Below are 14,903 nucleotides of genomic sequence, written 5' to 3' on the forward strand. Positions count from 1 at the left end.
CCCATTAAAACCTTATGTGGTTTTAGGAGTGAATCTTCCTAAATAAACATGACTTTTAAAAATTTACTGTAATTCAGGCCTCTAAGTCCCAGGGTCTTGGTCCCTGTCACAACTGTAACAGTCATGTAGGGCAGGTTGGACAAGCAAGTCGGTGATGTTGCAGACTGAGTTTGCCTGTGGATTAGCTGAAATGTAGAAAGGATGAGTTCAGATCCTTCAGAATTTTAGGCCTGCATCCTGGTGTCTGTCTGCATACAGGCCATCATTCTTTCCCTCTCTCTGTCATTCTCTGTGTGCTGCTGCATTGAGATCAGGTTTTTGGATTGTTGTTGATGCTTTATTTTCATTTTCTTCCAGTGTCTTGAGCATTCTTGGCCCCAGAAAGCAGTTTTTTTTGTCTGTTTATCATCTTTACCCCTTTTTATGCAAGAAGCCGTTCACGTAATGGGAGGTTTTCAGATAACTTCTGTAGTGCTGTCTTTTATTTTCGCACTTGTTTGCTGTAGCATACCACTGTTCTTTTTCTACCCATTAGATGCCAGTGCAGAAAAAGAAGTGAGTGTTTTAAAGAACAGGGAAATAGCAGAAATCAAGTAAGAGTGATTGGAGAGAACTGTCAATAAATGCTACTTTCCACATCATTTTCACTTTAAAAACGTTTAAATACCAAGCGCTATAAATGCCACTTACTGTCATGCTTTCAGCATTAGAGATGCTATTTTAAAACCATGCGGCGTGGTTTTAGTTTGGGTTGGGTTCATTTTGTGATCTATGTGACATCGTTTTTCCTGAGGTTATACCGGGTTAAATTCAAGTTGATTTTGTGGTTGGTGATGAAGAATTTAGCATCTAGTGAGGGTGAGGTGAGCAGCGGCCTTCCCGTGTGTTCTGGTTGTCTTTCCTGTTGTATAGGCAGCTCTGTGGTGATAAAGCACCACGCTGCACCTGGCTGAGAAACAAAAATGTGGAAACACGGGACCGATACGTTGAAGCTCTGAATGTAAACAGCTAAGTCAGGTTCATTATAGTAGCGGGAATTACAAGTCAGAATGTGTGGCTGTTGTTTGACATGGATGAGGTTACTTTATTCCTTGTGGGTTTTTAGTATCATTAACTCAGGGTTTGGTGTTTGTTTTACATGGCTCACTCTCCGCCTATTCAGATTGTTTGGGAGAGAGCAAGTGCATTCATTGCCTTACCACATTACCCTTTTGTAATCGCCTTTGAGCAGCAGAACACTGATATGTAAAAGTTACCTGTGTAGCCCTTTTCCAAGTTGTTTTGTAGAACAGAAAGTTTTTGTTTGTTTTTATTTGTAATTGTTGGTTGCGCCAAGTCAAGGAAGTAGGTGCTCTTTTTTTTTTTTTTTTTTTTTTTTTTGAATTGTGACAAGGTAGTGATGACAGGAAAATGAAAAGTTGAATGTTGAGAGGTATTTTTATTTTTTTAAAACAACAATTTGGATGTTTTAAGAACCTGAATCCTAATGTAATGGGACAGAATTCCAGCTTACATCTAGACCAGAATTTCTTAACCTCAGCTCTATTGACATTTTGGGCTTTATAATCAATCCTTTGTGGTGGGGACGGTCCTGTGGATTGTGGGATGTTTAACTGTATCCTTGGCCTCTACCCATTAAATGCCAGTAACATTTTATCCCCAGTGTGACAACCATAAATGTCTTTAGACTTTGCCAAGTGTCCCTGGGTTGGAGCAAAGGAATGTCAAAATTGCTCCTTGTGGGAGCCCACCTGTCTAGCTTGATAACTTAAACAACCAGCTGTATTGCTAAAAACCACCATTGTTCATCATCCAGAATGCCTTTTCTGATAGCTTGTTAACTGTTTTGTGTTCTGTGCTGTATAGATCTATAAGCATTAATTTAGGACAAAAGTTTACTTATTAGTATAAACTAATAAATGGATAGATGGTTGCATTTTTTCCACTCTAGCTGTCATGGTGAGAAACATTTTATAGTCTACAGAGGACTGATGCATATAAATTCCCCCAATTGGGAGAGCCATTAGTTGGTGGTGGTTGCTTTTTTTGTTTTGTTTTGTTTTTTGAGGTTTTTCTGGCTGGATAGCAATGTCAGTAGTTCCTTTATTTTAAAACATATGTTTAAGTAGCATAAATGGTTTTTCTTTTAGTGAAGGTGATGGGTGCTAGATTGCCAGTCTCAGGTAAGCCTTGTTGAGAAAAAATGTTTTTCCAAAGACACATGGGGCAGGTGGGCTGCCTTTTTCGAGTTAATTGTTTCACTCTCTAGGATGAGGGCCCTCTATTCCTTTCAATAAATGTTTTATCTTACAAAACACTTCTTATCTGTTAAGCATCTTGTTCTGAGAGAAGCCAGAGCACTCTGTGTTTAGGCTTGATTCTTCTTTATAAACTTCCTTACAAGAGAGCTGGAGCCAAACAGAGCCTCCTTTTTCAAATGTAGGGACAGGGTGTTAGAGAATGGGGACAGGGGAGTGGACACTCTAGAGCCACAAACCTCAGATCAAATGCCCATCCATCTCTGCTAGTCTCCATGGTGCGGGTGGGTCTGTCTCCAGGTAAAGGTCCATTGGTAAGTTTGCAGTATTGCGTGCCCTTGAGCCTCTCAGTACCTGGGAAAGGAGAGAAATGTGAGGGCTTTTGTGAATGTGATCATGCTGCTGTGGTCCCAGGAGAAATGCTGTTCTGGGGAACAAAAGCTTTGCAGTCATCCTTCTGCCTATGAGCCCCAAGTCAAGCAACCATTTGTCGTCTGCTAAATGGGAGCCATGATGCCCACCCTCCCTGCCCCCGGTGTGTTCTGAGCACAGGCCAGATACTGAAGATGAAAATATTATCTGGGAGCTCTTCTGGCCGGATAAAGAAGTAAACATGAGACAGTGATATCCCTGTTTCCTGGGTCTGCCGTATCTTCAATAGCTGCTCCTTCCTGTTGCTTCCTAGTAAGCCTTCCATTTTGATAGGATTTGCTTAAAAAACAGCAGCACACAAAACAAACTCTAAAGATGGCCACGTTAAGGATGGAAAAACCTAATTGCCTCTAATAATGGACAGAGAGCTGTTCTTCAAGGGGGAAGCTCAAAGCAGAGGTGGGTAGAGGTACAGTTGCCTATGGCCAGTTAGGCTCTAGGATATCCCCACTGAGTTATTAGCCTAAATGTTGGGTTTAACCACGGGATCTACTTCACAGCTGTGGCAAAGCCCCTTTATCGTATAAGCTAACCTTTCTTTTCAACGGCCTATCAGAGAATACTTTCCAGATCATTTTTCTGAAAACTGACTTAGATTTGGCAGAAAATAGGCTTCCCCCAAATGCGGCCTTTGCTCTGACATCAAATCCCTTCTCTGAAGTTGACTTTTGGTGACTGGATTCTGGAGTTTTTGGGGAGGAGGGTTGTTCAGGGGGTGGTGGTAGGGTGACGTCCTCAACCCTGTACTTAACTGCCTTCCCTCTGCTTAGCCTCTCTCATCTTCTTTTGATCGGTGCTGTGCTTAATTACCCTGCCGCTCTTGCTTCTTGTGTATGCATCACTGCATTTCCCTCCCAGAAGCCGGACATAGCTCTTATTCTCCAAGTAATGATAGTAATTGCTGGTAGGGCAGACCTGGTCCTCATCCTTCTGCAAGCCCATTTCTTATGGCAGGTGTCTAGTTCCTAATTAAGTGCTAATGAGCATGCCTAGTGGACCATGACGCACTGCCAGCTTCTTCAGTTTTATGTCTTGCTATTGCCAAGCTCTTAAAAGGTGACAGAGCAAGAATTAGTGTCTCTGGGATGACAGGAAGGTGATTTTATGCATAAAGAAATTGTTATTATGATCTCAAATGTCGAATGAGTAGTTTATAAATACTTTTCAAGAATACTGTTAAAGCTATCCTCTTGGAATCCTCTCTCCCTTTTCCAACTTCCCTCTAATTAGAATTGTGCTCTCTTTGGGAGGAATAGAAGTTGAAAGGGAACTAAAGATTTTTTTAAAAGATGCTGGTAGGAGTTGAAGATTTACTGTGAAATGATTGTAAGACACTGATTTCTGCTTTTCAGATGCTGTTTTCTCCCGCTCTTGGAGGGGGAACATGCTCAGAATTCAATTAAAGATCAGTAGTCTGGGTGGGAATTACTGAAGGTCTGGTGTGAGGTTTAATATATTCAGTACACGCCAGAGCATAATAAATAAAACGAGTAATTGAGTCCCAGGGAAGTGCGCACAAATCAGAATCTTAAGAATTTCCCAACATTACACCTTAGAAATTGAGCTTTAATCGTTTTTACTGTCTCATCAAAAACGAGTTTTTGGTTGGACAGCTGAAATGTGGCCAGATTTATGGTACAAGGGCCATTTCTACATACTTTTTCATTTCTATAACATGCTTTTAAATATAATATATGAGAGCAGTGATACTTTTTAATGTGAGAAGATTTATGGCCTCTGGAATGGGTTAAGCTATAGAGGCAGTGGCATTTGGGACTGGGGACTTGGGTGTCTGTGGTTGGTGTCCCATAGGACAGTGCGAGTGATTTCCCGGCAAGGTCTTTGGACTCTTTGTTTTCCTTGTGATGTTGAAGGACTGGGTTCGTGGCATGGAGCTCAGAGGAAGTACGGGACAAACAACACTTCACCTCACAAGCTTCTTCCACCTGTCACATGCCTGGCTCCCTGAGACCTCCCTCTGCATGTGGAGTCTCAGTGATTAGTGAGTCCTAAGGGTCATTCCTACATGGACTCCACTCCCCTCCCACCTGCCAGGAGAGCCTCTGCAATTCTCTCAGTGCTCTGGGTGTGGCCCCTTCTGGGGAATGGGAACATCGAAACCTACTCACAGTGAGGGCTTAGTGAAATAAGGTCACATGCCTGTAGGATGCATAAGAGACGCACAGCTTCTCCTGCTCTCTGAGTTCTGTTACAGGTAATAGGTTGGTTTTCTTTCATAATACCATTGTGGTGAGTTAATGCAAGAAGGCGGGGTGAAATGGAGTCACTTAATACTGATGACTATTCAGTTACTATATTGTAGGGTGCATATCTGCACTTCCCCAGCTTTAGCCTTTCTGAAATCAGAATGAGTCTTGAATGTGTGGCATCTTAGATTCAATGACATACTGGATCTCATCCCTCCAGGCACTTAGAGATTGAACTAGCAAACATGTGAGGGGCTACTAATTTAGGATTGCTGATGATAATAAACAGCTACATTCTCAGGGGGTAACTTAATGTCAGAAAGTGACAGTGTAGATCAGAGGATTATATTTTGGGAAGATTGTATCTTATCAGGTAAAAGCTTTTAATGAACTGAAAGTACTAATCACCTTTTTCCCCTCTTTTCCTCCCTCTGTCTCTCTCTTTGACCCCTTTATGTGTATGTTACCCTCCTGTTCTGTTCTCCATCCTCATGTCACGTCTACTTTCCCCTGGATGTTGCTACCGCCATCGCCAACTCCAACAACAACTCCTTCTCTTCTTCCTCCTCCACCTTCTCCTCCTCCTCCTCCTCCTCCTCCTCCTCCCCTTCCCTCACCACCACCAACAGCAGCAGCAATTGCAAGCTCAGCATCTCTCTCATGGCCACGGACCCCCAGTGCCCCTTACGCCTCACCCTTCAGGACTCCCGCCGCCTGGGATCCCGCCCCTGGGCGGCAGTGCCGGCCTTCTGGCGCTGTCTAGTGCCCTTAGTGGGCAGTCTCACTTGGCAATAAAAGATGACAAGAAGCACCATGATGCAGACCACCACAGAGGTGAGCGGCCGGGCAAGCCAGATTAGGACTTTGTCCTCACCCCCATACAGTGCTGCAGAGTTGTGTGCACCGCTAAAGAAAGCCCCACCCCATTCAGAGAGCAAACCATGAGCTAAGAGGAACTGCCGCAAAGCTTGGCCACTGACATACAGCTCACCCGGGAAATTCTCAGGGTTTAGTGTGGGCATCTGTAGATTTCCCGATCTCTTTAGATTGCAGGCATCTTGACATCTTGGCAACTGCCTAGTTAATGCCAGTGGCCTGTACCATATTATGGAAAACTGTTAACTGCTCAATTGGGTAATTTGCAAAGAAAGTAATGTTGTTAAATGGGGCGAAATAAGAAGTTAAATCTGAAAGTGAATGTGTTCAAATGAGAGGTTTGATAATTGCATCTGTTACTACTTAGCTTCATAGGCTTTAATTCTAGTATGCGTTAAATATGGGCAAAATTGCACTTGACTAATTTTTTGAAGAAAAGTAATTTATTCTGTCAAGAAATAAAAAAAATAGGCTTTGTGTATGGTTAAACTGTAAATCTTATGTTTACAAAATACTGTAATTTTCAGGAAATCACTGTATTAGGAATGTGCAATGACTTATATAAATAAAAGCCATTTTTGAAACTGTTTGGGGCTTGTGTTCTAATTATTCCCCCCTTTTTTTTATTTCTGTTCTTGCCTCTGTGTCTGAACGGGCATGTCTGTGCGTTTCTTGGTAACCTCGGGAGCAGACAGAGAACCTGGCACAGTAAGTACTCTAACGCCTGCTGTACACAAACATACCCCCTTCCCGTAGTGCACCCCACGCTGCCTTTCCTTAGACAGCAAGCACAGACGTGCACATCTTCCCTGCCTCCCTCATGACCAGGTTTTTGCTTTAAAAAAAAAAATAAGACTATTCCCCACCCCAGCCCTGTATTTTTATAAAACTTGCGTAAGATGAGAGCAATATGATTTTGGAGCAGAGCTATTTGCTATTATCTGTATGTGCCCCAGGCCCACTTAAAAATATATTTCCCATTGCATTTTGAGGTTAGGTTGCCTATAGTTTAAGAGTATTCATTTTTTATCTTAAATCAGTTTTGCAGGCAAGAGATCACAATCCACATGTGAAATTGGTTAGTAATGTGTTATTTCTTTTTTTTTTTTTTTTTTTAAATATATTTTATTGATTTTGTACAGAGAGGAAGGGAGAGAGATAGAGAGTTAGAAACATCAATGAGAGAGAGTCATCGATCAGCTGCCTCTTGCACTCCCCCTACTGGGGATGTGCCCGCAACCAAGGTACATGCCCTTGTCCAGAATCGAATCCGGGACCCTTCAGTCCCCAAGCTGACGCTCCATCCACTGAGCCAAACCGGTCTCGGCAGTAATGTGTTATTTCTACCTGAACCATTTATTATCCTCTACAAATGCCTCTTAGTTGCTAGGTTTCCATATCTAGTTTTCTTTTTTCATAATTGTCCTTGGAGTGTGAACTTGAAGTTAAATTTATTTTAGACCAAAGAATCGAGCATCTTAAGTTCTTAAAAACAAAGAAATTCAGCTGCCGGGGATTCTGTGCTTGGAGAGCTCATCTTTCCACCCGCCTGCCTCTCACGCATTTCACACAACGCATGTCAGGCCTGCACACGTATCCGCCAGTAGCTGTGGGGAGATCTGTATCTAAAATGTATTTTGCAAATGTCATGATGAGATAGAGTGAGAATTGGTCTCTTTTCAGCAATGATAATCTACAGTTTTTGCCTCCTTCCCTCCCTCCTTTATTTTTGAACATAGCAGTATTTTGACCATCTTAAATCTAACTGGTTAAAAAAAAAAGGGGGGGGGAGGAAATACTGAACTTATAAGTCATTCTAATAACTTTTTTGTTATGAGTTTGGGAGAAAGATAGGCAGTTCTTTTCATTCTGAAAAATTTGTTCTCCCCCCCCTTTCCTGTGTGTGTATGTGAACGTGTGATTTATCTTTTTTTTTTTTTTTTTTTTTTTAATTAAGGTTTTTAGTTGATTTTTAGAGAGAGGGGAAGAGAGAGAAATATTTATGTGAGAGTGAAACATGGGTGGGCAGCTCCCACACACCCCTACTGGGATTGAGCCTACAAGCCAGGCATGTGCCCTGACTAATAATCAAACAGGCATCCATCCTTTTGGTGGGCGGGACAACACCCAGCCAACTGAGCCACATCCACAAACCAGAAGGAATTAGTAGGGACTTTAAAAATTCTCTTTGAGATAGATCTTGGAATATTTTATGTATCGGGATGTGTTGGGGGCAGTGGATAATGGTGAAAGTATGGAGTAGCTAGTTTTTAAATTCTGGTTCTGTAAATTTTCTCTAGAAAATATTGGGGAGAGAAAAAAATTACAGCTAAGGAATAAAGTATCCTCACAAAGTACACACCTAAGTAAACTGACTGATTTGTGGAGGTGACCTGTTTTGCAGTTTTGCTGTCTCTAGATTATCATTTTTTCTGTCATGTTCATCCTATAGTGTGTCAAATTAAAATACCTAATCCTGGACTAGAGAACAGAAGGCAAAAGATGCTGAGAGAGCCATGTCCTTTAGCGTGCTGCATGTTGTCATTTATTTAACTTCTAGGGTTGGGACTTTAACTTTTTATTCTCAGTATTATGGTTTCGCCTTTAAATCACTGTATATTTCTTGTTTACTGTATATAAGGTAATAGGAAACACATCTGTAGTTTGGGATACATAGGCACATACATCACAAGGCCTTTCGCCACTTGATCTTAGCCAAAAGGTCAAGAAGCAATACACACAAGGCCTTTTTCAAGGAACCAAGGAAAGGAGACCAAAACCCTAAAATATAGTCTAGAAAGTTTCAGCAGAAATTCTAGGCAGTTGTAGAAGAGATACTATGATATGTACCTCTGGGAAATGCCAGTGTGGGACAGGAATGAGGAGAGATTTGCATGCTGAAGGTAGTAGGGGCATTTTTCAGACCTCTTTGTTTATTTCTGAATGTGTCTGATAACCTTCTACATGTATTTTTGGCTGAAAAATGTAAGCAAGAACCTCATTCATTGTGGAAGTGATGGTGAGATGGAGGACGGATGATAAATTATGTCCTTAAAGAAGGACAAAGTGGTTCTTGAATTTTATGCAGCTGTGGCTTGTTTTTAAGTCCACATGTTGCGTTAGCAATCAGTGGGCAGCATACAAGTCAAAATGTTGGATACATTGCATAAAGCTAAGGTGACCAGACGTCCCGCTTTTGAACAATGTGTCCCGCATCTCGAGGTGTTTTAAAAAAGTCCTGATTTTTCAAAAATTGTTAAAAATCGGGACGTCTGGTCACCTTACATAAAGCAGTCTTTAAGAATATAAAATAATGTGTTATTTGTATGTTTCCTTTTTCACATTAAATTTTTGACAAGTAGTAATAATTTCAAAATATTTTCAGAATACATACTGTGTTTCCTGCTTGCTAAGTTAACAAAAAACTGTAGGTGATGGTATAAAATGTGAAACCACTAATTTGTAGCATACACATTTACTTAAACTTCATTCTCTAGAGAGGAATTAAACTGTTCACTGTCCACATAAGAGGGATTTTGCTGCAGCTATATAAAATTAAGTAGCTCTTCAAACTTTGTGTAAAATTGAGTTTGAGAAGCAATGAGTAATAGGATGATGTGTACCATTAGTGCCTAAAATATTGTAGTACTTATTTCTTTAATAAAGTGGTTTGAATTATCAAGTTGAATTTCACTTGATTGCCCTATAATGCCCTTGTATTTTTTCACCCAATAAAGGGTCAAGGGTAGTTGCTGCAGGGCAGAAGTTTTCAAACCTTATGGTCTCGGAATCTTTTTATACCCTTAAGTTAGAATTGTTGATAATGCCAAAGAACTTTTGTTTCTGTGGGTTTTATATTTTGAAATGGATTAGAAAGAAAATAAATTTTAAAATCACTTAAGCAGATAAAGAGGAACATAATTTGTGGTAACATTATTAATGAAAAAGAACTATTTTCAAAAAACATGTTGTAGTAGGTACAGTGGCTTTGCCTTACACATTTGCAAATGTCTTTCATGCCTGGTTTTAAAAGGATAGCTGGATTTTCATCAACTTCTGCATTTTTTCTGTTGTGAAACACTGTTTGGAAGAATAGGAAGAAAGTCTGCCCTCAAAGAGGTAGGTAAGGGTCCCTGGGAGCATCAGGGGTTCTTGGACCAAACCCTGAGGACTTCGGCCATGAGACTAAGGAGTTCTGAAAAATTTCAGACCCGTCTATAGGCTTATGTCTTCCTGCTCTTCTTCTTCTTACATTGAGTACACATTATTTATATTAAATGCAAAACCCAGGAACTTAAATAGATCCAGAGGGGATGTGAGTATGTATAAATTTGTATCTGTAAATCTAAAACTGTTTTAAAGGTCATGTTTGCTTATTTTTTAGTGACAAAATTAATCCATTTGCTAGTTTAAGGTTTTATGGTAGGAAAACACACGAGCCTTAATTCAACCCAATGTAAAACTTAGGAAATGAAAGCATTAAGAACGGTGAAAACATGGACACTATGTGTAAGTGGCTTGTTTCTGAAAGGGATGAATGATAAAACCAGTTACTTTTAAGAGGTTTATGTTGCTGTCTGGCTGTTTATAAATTAAGATTTGACTAGAGCTTTCCTAATTTGCAAAACTTGGTGGTGGTTTTTAATATGAGGGTACTATCAGAAGGCTACTTAGTATTGAACAAAGAAATATTAAATGACCTAACAAAGGCCTTTATTTCTTCAGTAGTAACAAAAATGTTAGATATTTCAATTAGAGATAAATTATATTAAATTTTGGCAGAAGGGAATATCATTTAAATAAATCTTGAAAGACTTGGAATAAGAGAGTTGACTAAGAGTCATATGGCTTTTAAGAAAATAGCATAGGCCTGGCCAGTGTGGCTCAGTGGTTGAGCATTGACCTATGAACCAGGAGGTGATGGTTCAATTTCTGATCAGGGCACATGCTCAGGTTGCAGCTCTATCCCCAGGGTGGGGTGTGCAGGAGGCAGTCGATCAATTATTCTCTCTCATCATTGATGTTTCTATTACTCTTCCTTTCTAAAATTGATGAAATATATTTTTTAAAAGAAAGTAGCATAAGTATTTGCTTAAATTCTCATTACTTTAGCAAATATTTATTGAGTAGCTACTATGTGCCCAGTACTGTTTGAGGCACTGCATATATTTGTTGCCATTTTGCAGTGGTGCCTTTTAATGTCATAGACAGATGTTTTTTTAAATGAAAATACTGAAATTCCTGACACCAGTAATCACTCTTTGGAACATTTGGAAAAAGGAGGAACCTTGGGGGTGGGGATTTGGGAGAGACTCCAGAGAATAGAGGGTCTGTGGACATAAGCAGGTTTCATAGATGGGTCTCAGAAGGTTCTTGAACCTTCTAAAAACTAAGCAGAGTGTTCTGAGGAGAGAACTTGCATCAACTTCTCAAAAGGGGTTCCTGGTCCATAGAAGTCTGAAGTAGTGTTCATCCACATTAGAGATCATAACGGTAATTTTATCAGTAGGATACCATCCTCAGGGAGGTTGGGTGCCGCTGGTCAAACATTTATTGGGTCGGCAGCTAAGTAATTGCGGATTTTTTAAAGAAAATCAAAGACAATTTTTTCATGGAAATAAATAACTTTATTCTGTAATGTATTGCCCATTTTGATCAATGACCTTTTGCCATCTTTCAGGCAGCATCATAATCCCACGTTCAAAAAACTTCTGGTTTTTATTAGCAAAAAACTGAATCAGGTACGATTTGACATCATCATCATTATTGAAATTTTTACCATTCAAGGAGTTTTGTAAAGATCGAAACAAAAAGTAATCAGATGGTGCAAGGTCAGGACTATATGGTGGATGTGGCAAAACATCCCCACCAAGCTCCATTAATTTTTGCCGAGTGACCAAAGATGTGTGTGGCCTTGCATTGTCATGATGGAATACAACACCTTTTCGATTTGTCAATTCGGGCCGCTTTTCTTCAACTGCATTGTTTAATTTCGTTAGTTGTTCAATGTAGACATCAGAATTGATCGTTCGGTTGGGTGGTAAGAGTTCAAAGTAGACAATTCCTTTGTAATCCCACCAAACTGATAACAAAACCTTCTTTTGATGAATATCAGCTTTTGATGTTGTTTGAGTTGGTTCACCTGGCCTGCTCCACGATCTTTTCCGCTTGATATTGTTGTAAACAACCCATTTTTCATCAACAGTTATCAGTCGTTTTAAAAATGGATCATTTTCATTACGTTTCTTTAGCAAATCGCAGCTGCTAATGCGTTGCGTTAACTGTGATTCTTTCAGTTCGTGAGGAACCCATGTATCGAGTTTTTGAACATAGCCAAGTTGTTTTAAGTGATTTTCAATGCATGTATGTGATACATGAAGCTTCTCTGCATTCTCACGTGTTGTACTGTGACAGTCCGAATTGATTATTGCTTTGATTAGGGCGTCATCAACTTCAACTGGACGACCAGAGCGTTTTTCATCTTTGAGTGAAAAATCACCAGAACGAAATTTGGCAAACCAATTTTGACACTGCCGTTCTTTTAAGGCTTCGTCACCATAAACAGCACATAACTTTTTATGAGCTTGCGATGCATTTTTCCCTTTGCGGAAATAAAAAAGCAAAATATGACGAAAATGTTCCTTTTGATTTTCCATTTTTCAACGAATGCCAAACGAAAACTACAAAACAGATCAAAAAACTTTTTTCACTGATTAACAGCTGAATAGCCAACTATCAAATAACAAAATGTGTTTTACATTTGTACTACGTCTGCAAACCTAAAAATTCAACTGAAGCCATATATGTGTGAAACCCGCAATTACTTAATTGCCGACCCAATAGTTAATTAATGGCCATTGAGAATTAGATCATATCTCTCAAAGAGACTGTTTGTCACTCCCATAACTGGCTTCTAAAATTTTGGGTTCATACTTAGGACTTCCTTAATATTGGGTAGTAGTTATGACAGCCATCACTGTATTTACTATAAGGTGGTGTCTTTATCTTGTTTTTTTTCCTCTAGTTATCTTGCTTGCTAGTTAATTGGCCAAGGTAGGGCAGGACCAGTTCCTAGTTCACTTCACTTTTTCTCAAAATGACAGCACTGGGGAGCACAGGGGGTAGTAGGACGTGAGGCTTTCTCTGGAAAAACGGCATTGTTGGTCTTTCTCTGAAATTTAAATTTTGAGTTTCACGTCATCTCCATGGCTCCTCCGGACCCTGGCATTATGGGGGTGGTGGGATAGAAGGAACCCTTGTGGTGAACAAAGGGAGTCTGGCTGCACAGGCAGGTCATCTGAAACATGGTGATGGGGCTGCCTCGCAGGTGAGGACTCAGGAGGAACCAGAACAGCAAGGCCTCAGACACAGCAGAACGAGCCTTTAGGCATGACTCCCCTCAGTACCTGCTAGCAAGACAGTAAATGCATTGTTAGTCATGCCCAACCAGGTTACTGTGGTGCCCTTTCCTTTTTAAAATACAGTGGGTGAGACAGTTGTGGAGATTAGGCCCATGTGACAGGGTGGCAGCTAATGGTGTTTCTTAGGATGTTGGGACCATGAACTGATCTCAGCTTTTTGTGACCTTGATCCATCTCATGATACTCAAATTCACCAAACATAGGGGGCACTTGGAGAAGGTATTTTCATCTAAATGTTCATGACTTTATCTTGACCTGGTGCATGTCAAGGAATTACCAGAAATGAAGGATAGAACCGAGATGCGTCACCTACAATTGCAGTATTTAGGCACAGTGAAGGATAGTGACGTTTTCTCAGGCAGTTAGTTGTCTCAGCAGATTTTCTCTTTTGACAGAATTTAAAACCACGTGCTTAAAAAATGGATCTTCTGGGAAAATTGGCATCACTGTCGTGAGAAGGGTGAGCCCCTGAAGAAAGGAAAGCCCAGGCTGTTTCCAGGTTGTTAGGAGTGGGCAGGCAGAGGGGGCAGAGTAGTGGTGGTGTCTGTTTATTGTGGATGCCGTATCTCATCGGGTGGGTATCGGGGCCTGTGTATGACCCAGGACAAATATTCAGATGGTTGTGGTAGCCTGTGTGTGACTAGAGAAATGTTTAGGTTTTATCTCACTGTGGTCACAGTGAATATAGGGCATCTCGACTCCTCCTCTTCCCCCAAAACAACAAAGAATAGGTAGAGAGTATTTTCTCCTTCCAAAACCTTTTTAAAGACAATTTGTGTTCTGTAATTAGATAACTTGTTGCCTACCATTTGGAGCAGGTTTTCCTAAATGTTGGCCCCATAATCTTTTCATTCCCTCTGGAATGTAGTAGGCAGCAAGCTCTGCATCTGCTGACTTTCAGATAAGGAAGGGTGGATGGAAGCTGTCAGATACCCAAATAACTCACAGCCAGGTCCTGACCCACTGCTTTCTAGTTTCAGGGCCTTGTCTTGCAATAGAAGGTATCTCCTCAGGGGCTGGAAAAAGAAGAGGAACAGTAACCCCTATGTAGTTCCCGAAAACATGTTTTTTTTTTTTGTTTGTTTGTTTTTTTAATATATTTTATTGATTTTTAACAGAGAGAAAGGGAGAGAGATAGAGAGCTAGAAATGTCGATGAGAGAGAAACATCGACCAGCTGCCTCTTGCACACCCCCTACCCGGGGGATGTGCCCACAACCAAGGTACATGCCCTTGACCGGAATCGAACCTGGGACCTTTCAATCCACAGACCGACGCTCTACCACTGAGCCAAACCGTCTTCGGCCCGAAAACATGCTTTTAAAAAAGATTTGAAATAAGCCGAGACCGGTTTGGCTCAATGGATAGAGCGTCGGCTTGGGGACTGAAGGGCCCCGGGTTCGATTCCGGTCAAGGGCATGTACCTTGGTTGCAGGCATATCCCCAGTAGGGGGTGTGCAAGAGGCAGCTGATCGATGACTCTCTCTCATCGATGTTTCTAACTCTATCTCTCTCCCTTCCTCTCTGTACAAAATCAATAAAATATATTTAAAAAAAAAAAAAAGGTTTGAAATAACTGATTTGATTTTTTTTTTCTTCTTTTTTTTCTGTGACCAAGGTCCTGATTAGGGCAATGGAGGTATCCTGAGTTCATTTAAAAATTATTTTTAAGTGATTATATTTATTGTCAGCTCAAGAGTTTTTTATTTT

At 40.5% G+C, this 14,903-nt stretch overlaps 1 protein-coding gene across 11 annotated transcripts in view; it reads left to right on the forward strand.

Annotated features, from left to right (window-relative positions):
- TLE1 (TLE family member 1, transcriptional corepressor) overlaps positions 1 to 14,903 on the forward strand; it is an 87,882-nt gene that overhangs the window by 39,924 nt on the left and 33,055 nt on the right. For 8 of the 11 annotated variants that reach the window (XR_004987156.2, XM_036433696.2, XM_045580092.1 and 5 more), the window contains 2 exons: positions 5,527 to 5,731; positions 6,465 to 6,481. The exons of 1 other annotated variant lie outside the window; for it this stretch is intronic. Coding sequence is in view for 9 of the 10 variants with exons in the window: in XM_036433696.2 (XP_036289589.1) it covers positions 5,527 to 5,731; positions 6,465 to 6,481 (222 nt within the window). In the remaining variant the exon portion in view is untranslated. The remainder of the gene's footprint in view (positions 1 to 5,526; positions 5,732 to 6,464; positions 6,482 to 14,903) is intronic. 2 more of the 11 variants (XM_036433694.2, XM_036433692.2) reach the window with 1 other exon arrangement.

The sequence above is a fragment of the Pipistrellus kuhlii genome, unplaced genomic scaffold, assembly GCF_014108245.1.
Source record: "Pipistrellus kuhlii isolate mPipKuh1 unplaced genomic scaffold, mPipKuh1.p scaffold_m20_p_12, whole genome shotgun sequence".
Lineage (NCBI taxonomy): Eukaryota > Metazoa > Chordata > Mammalia > Chiroptera > Vespertilionidae > Pipistrellus > Pipistrellus kuhlii.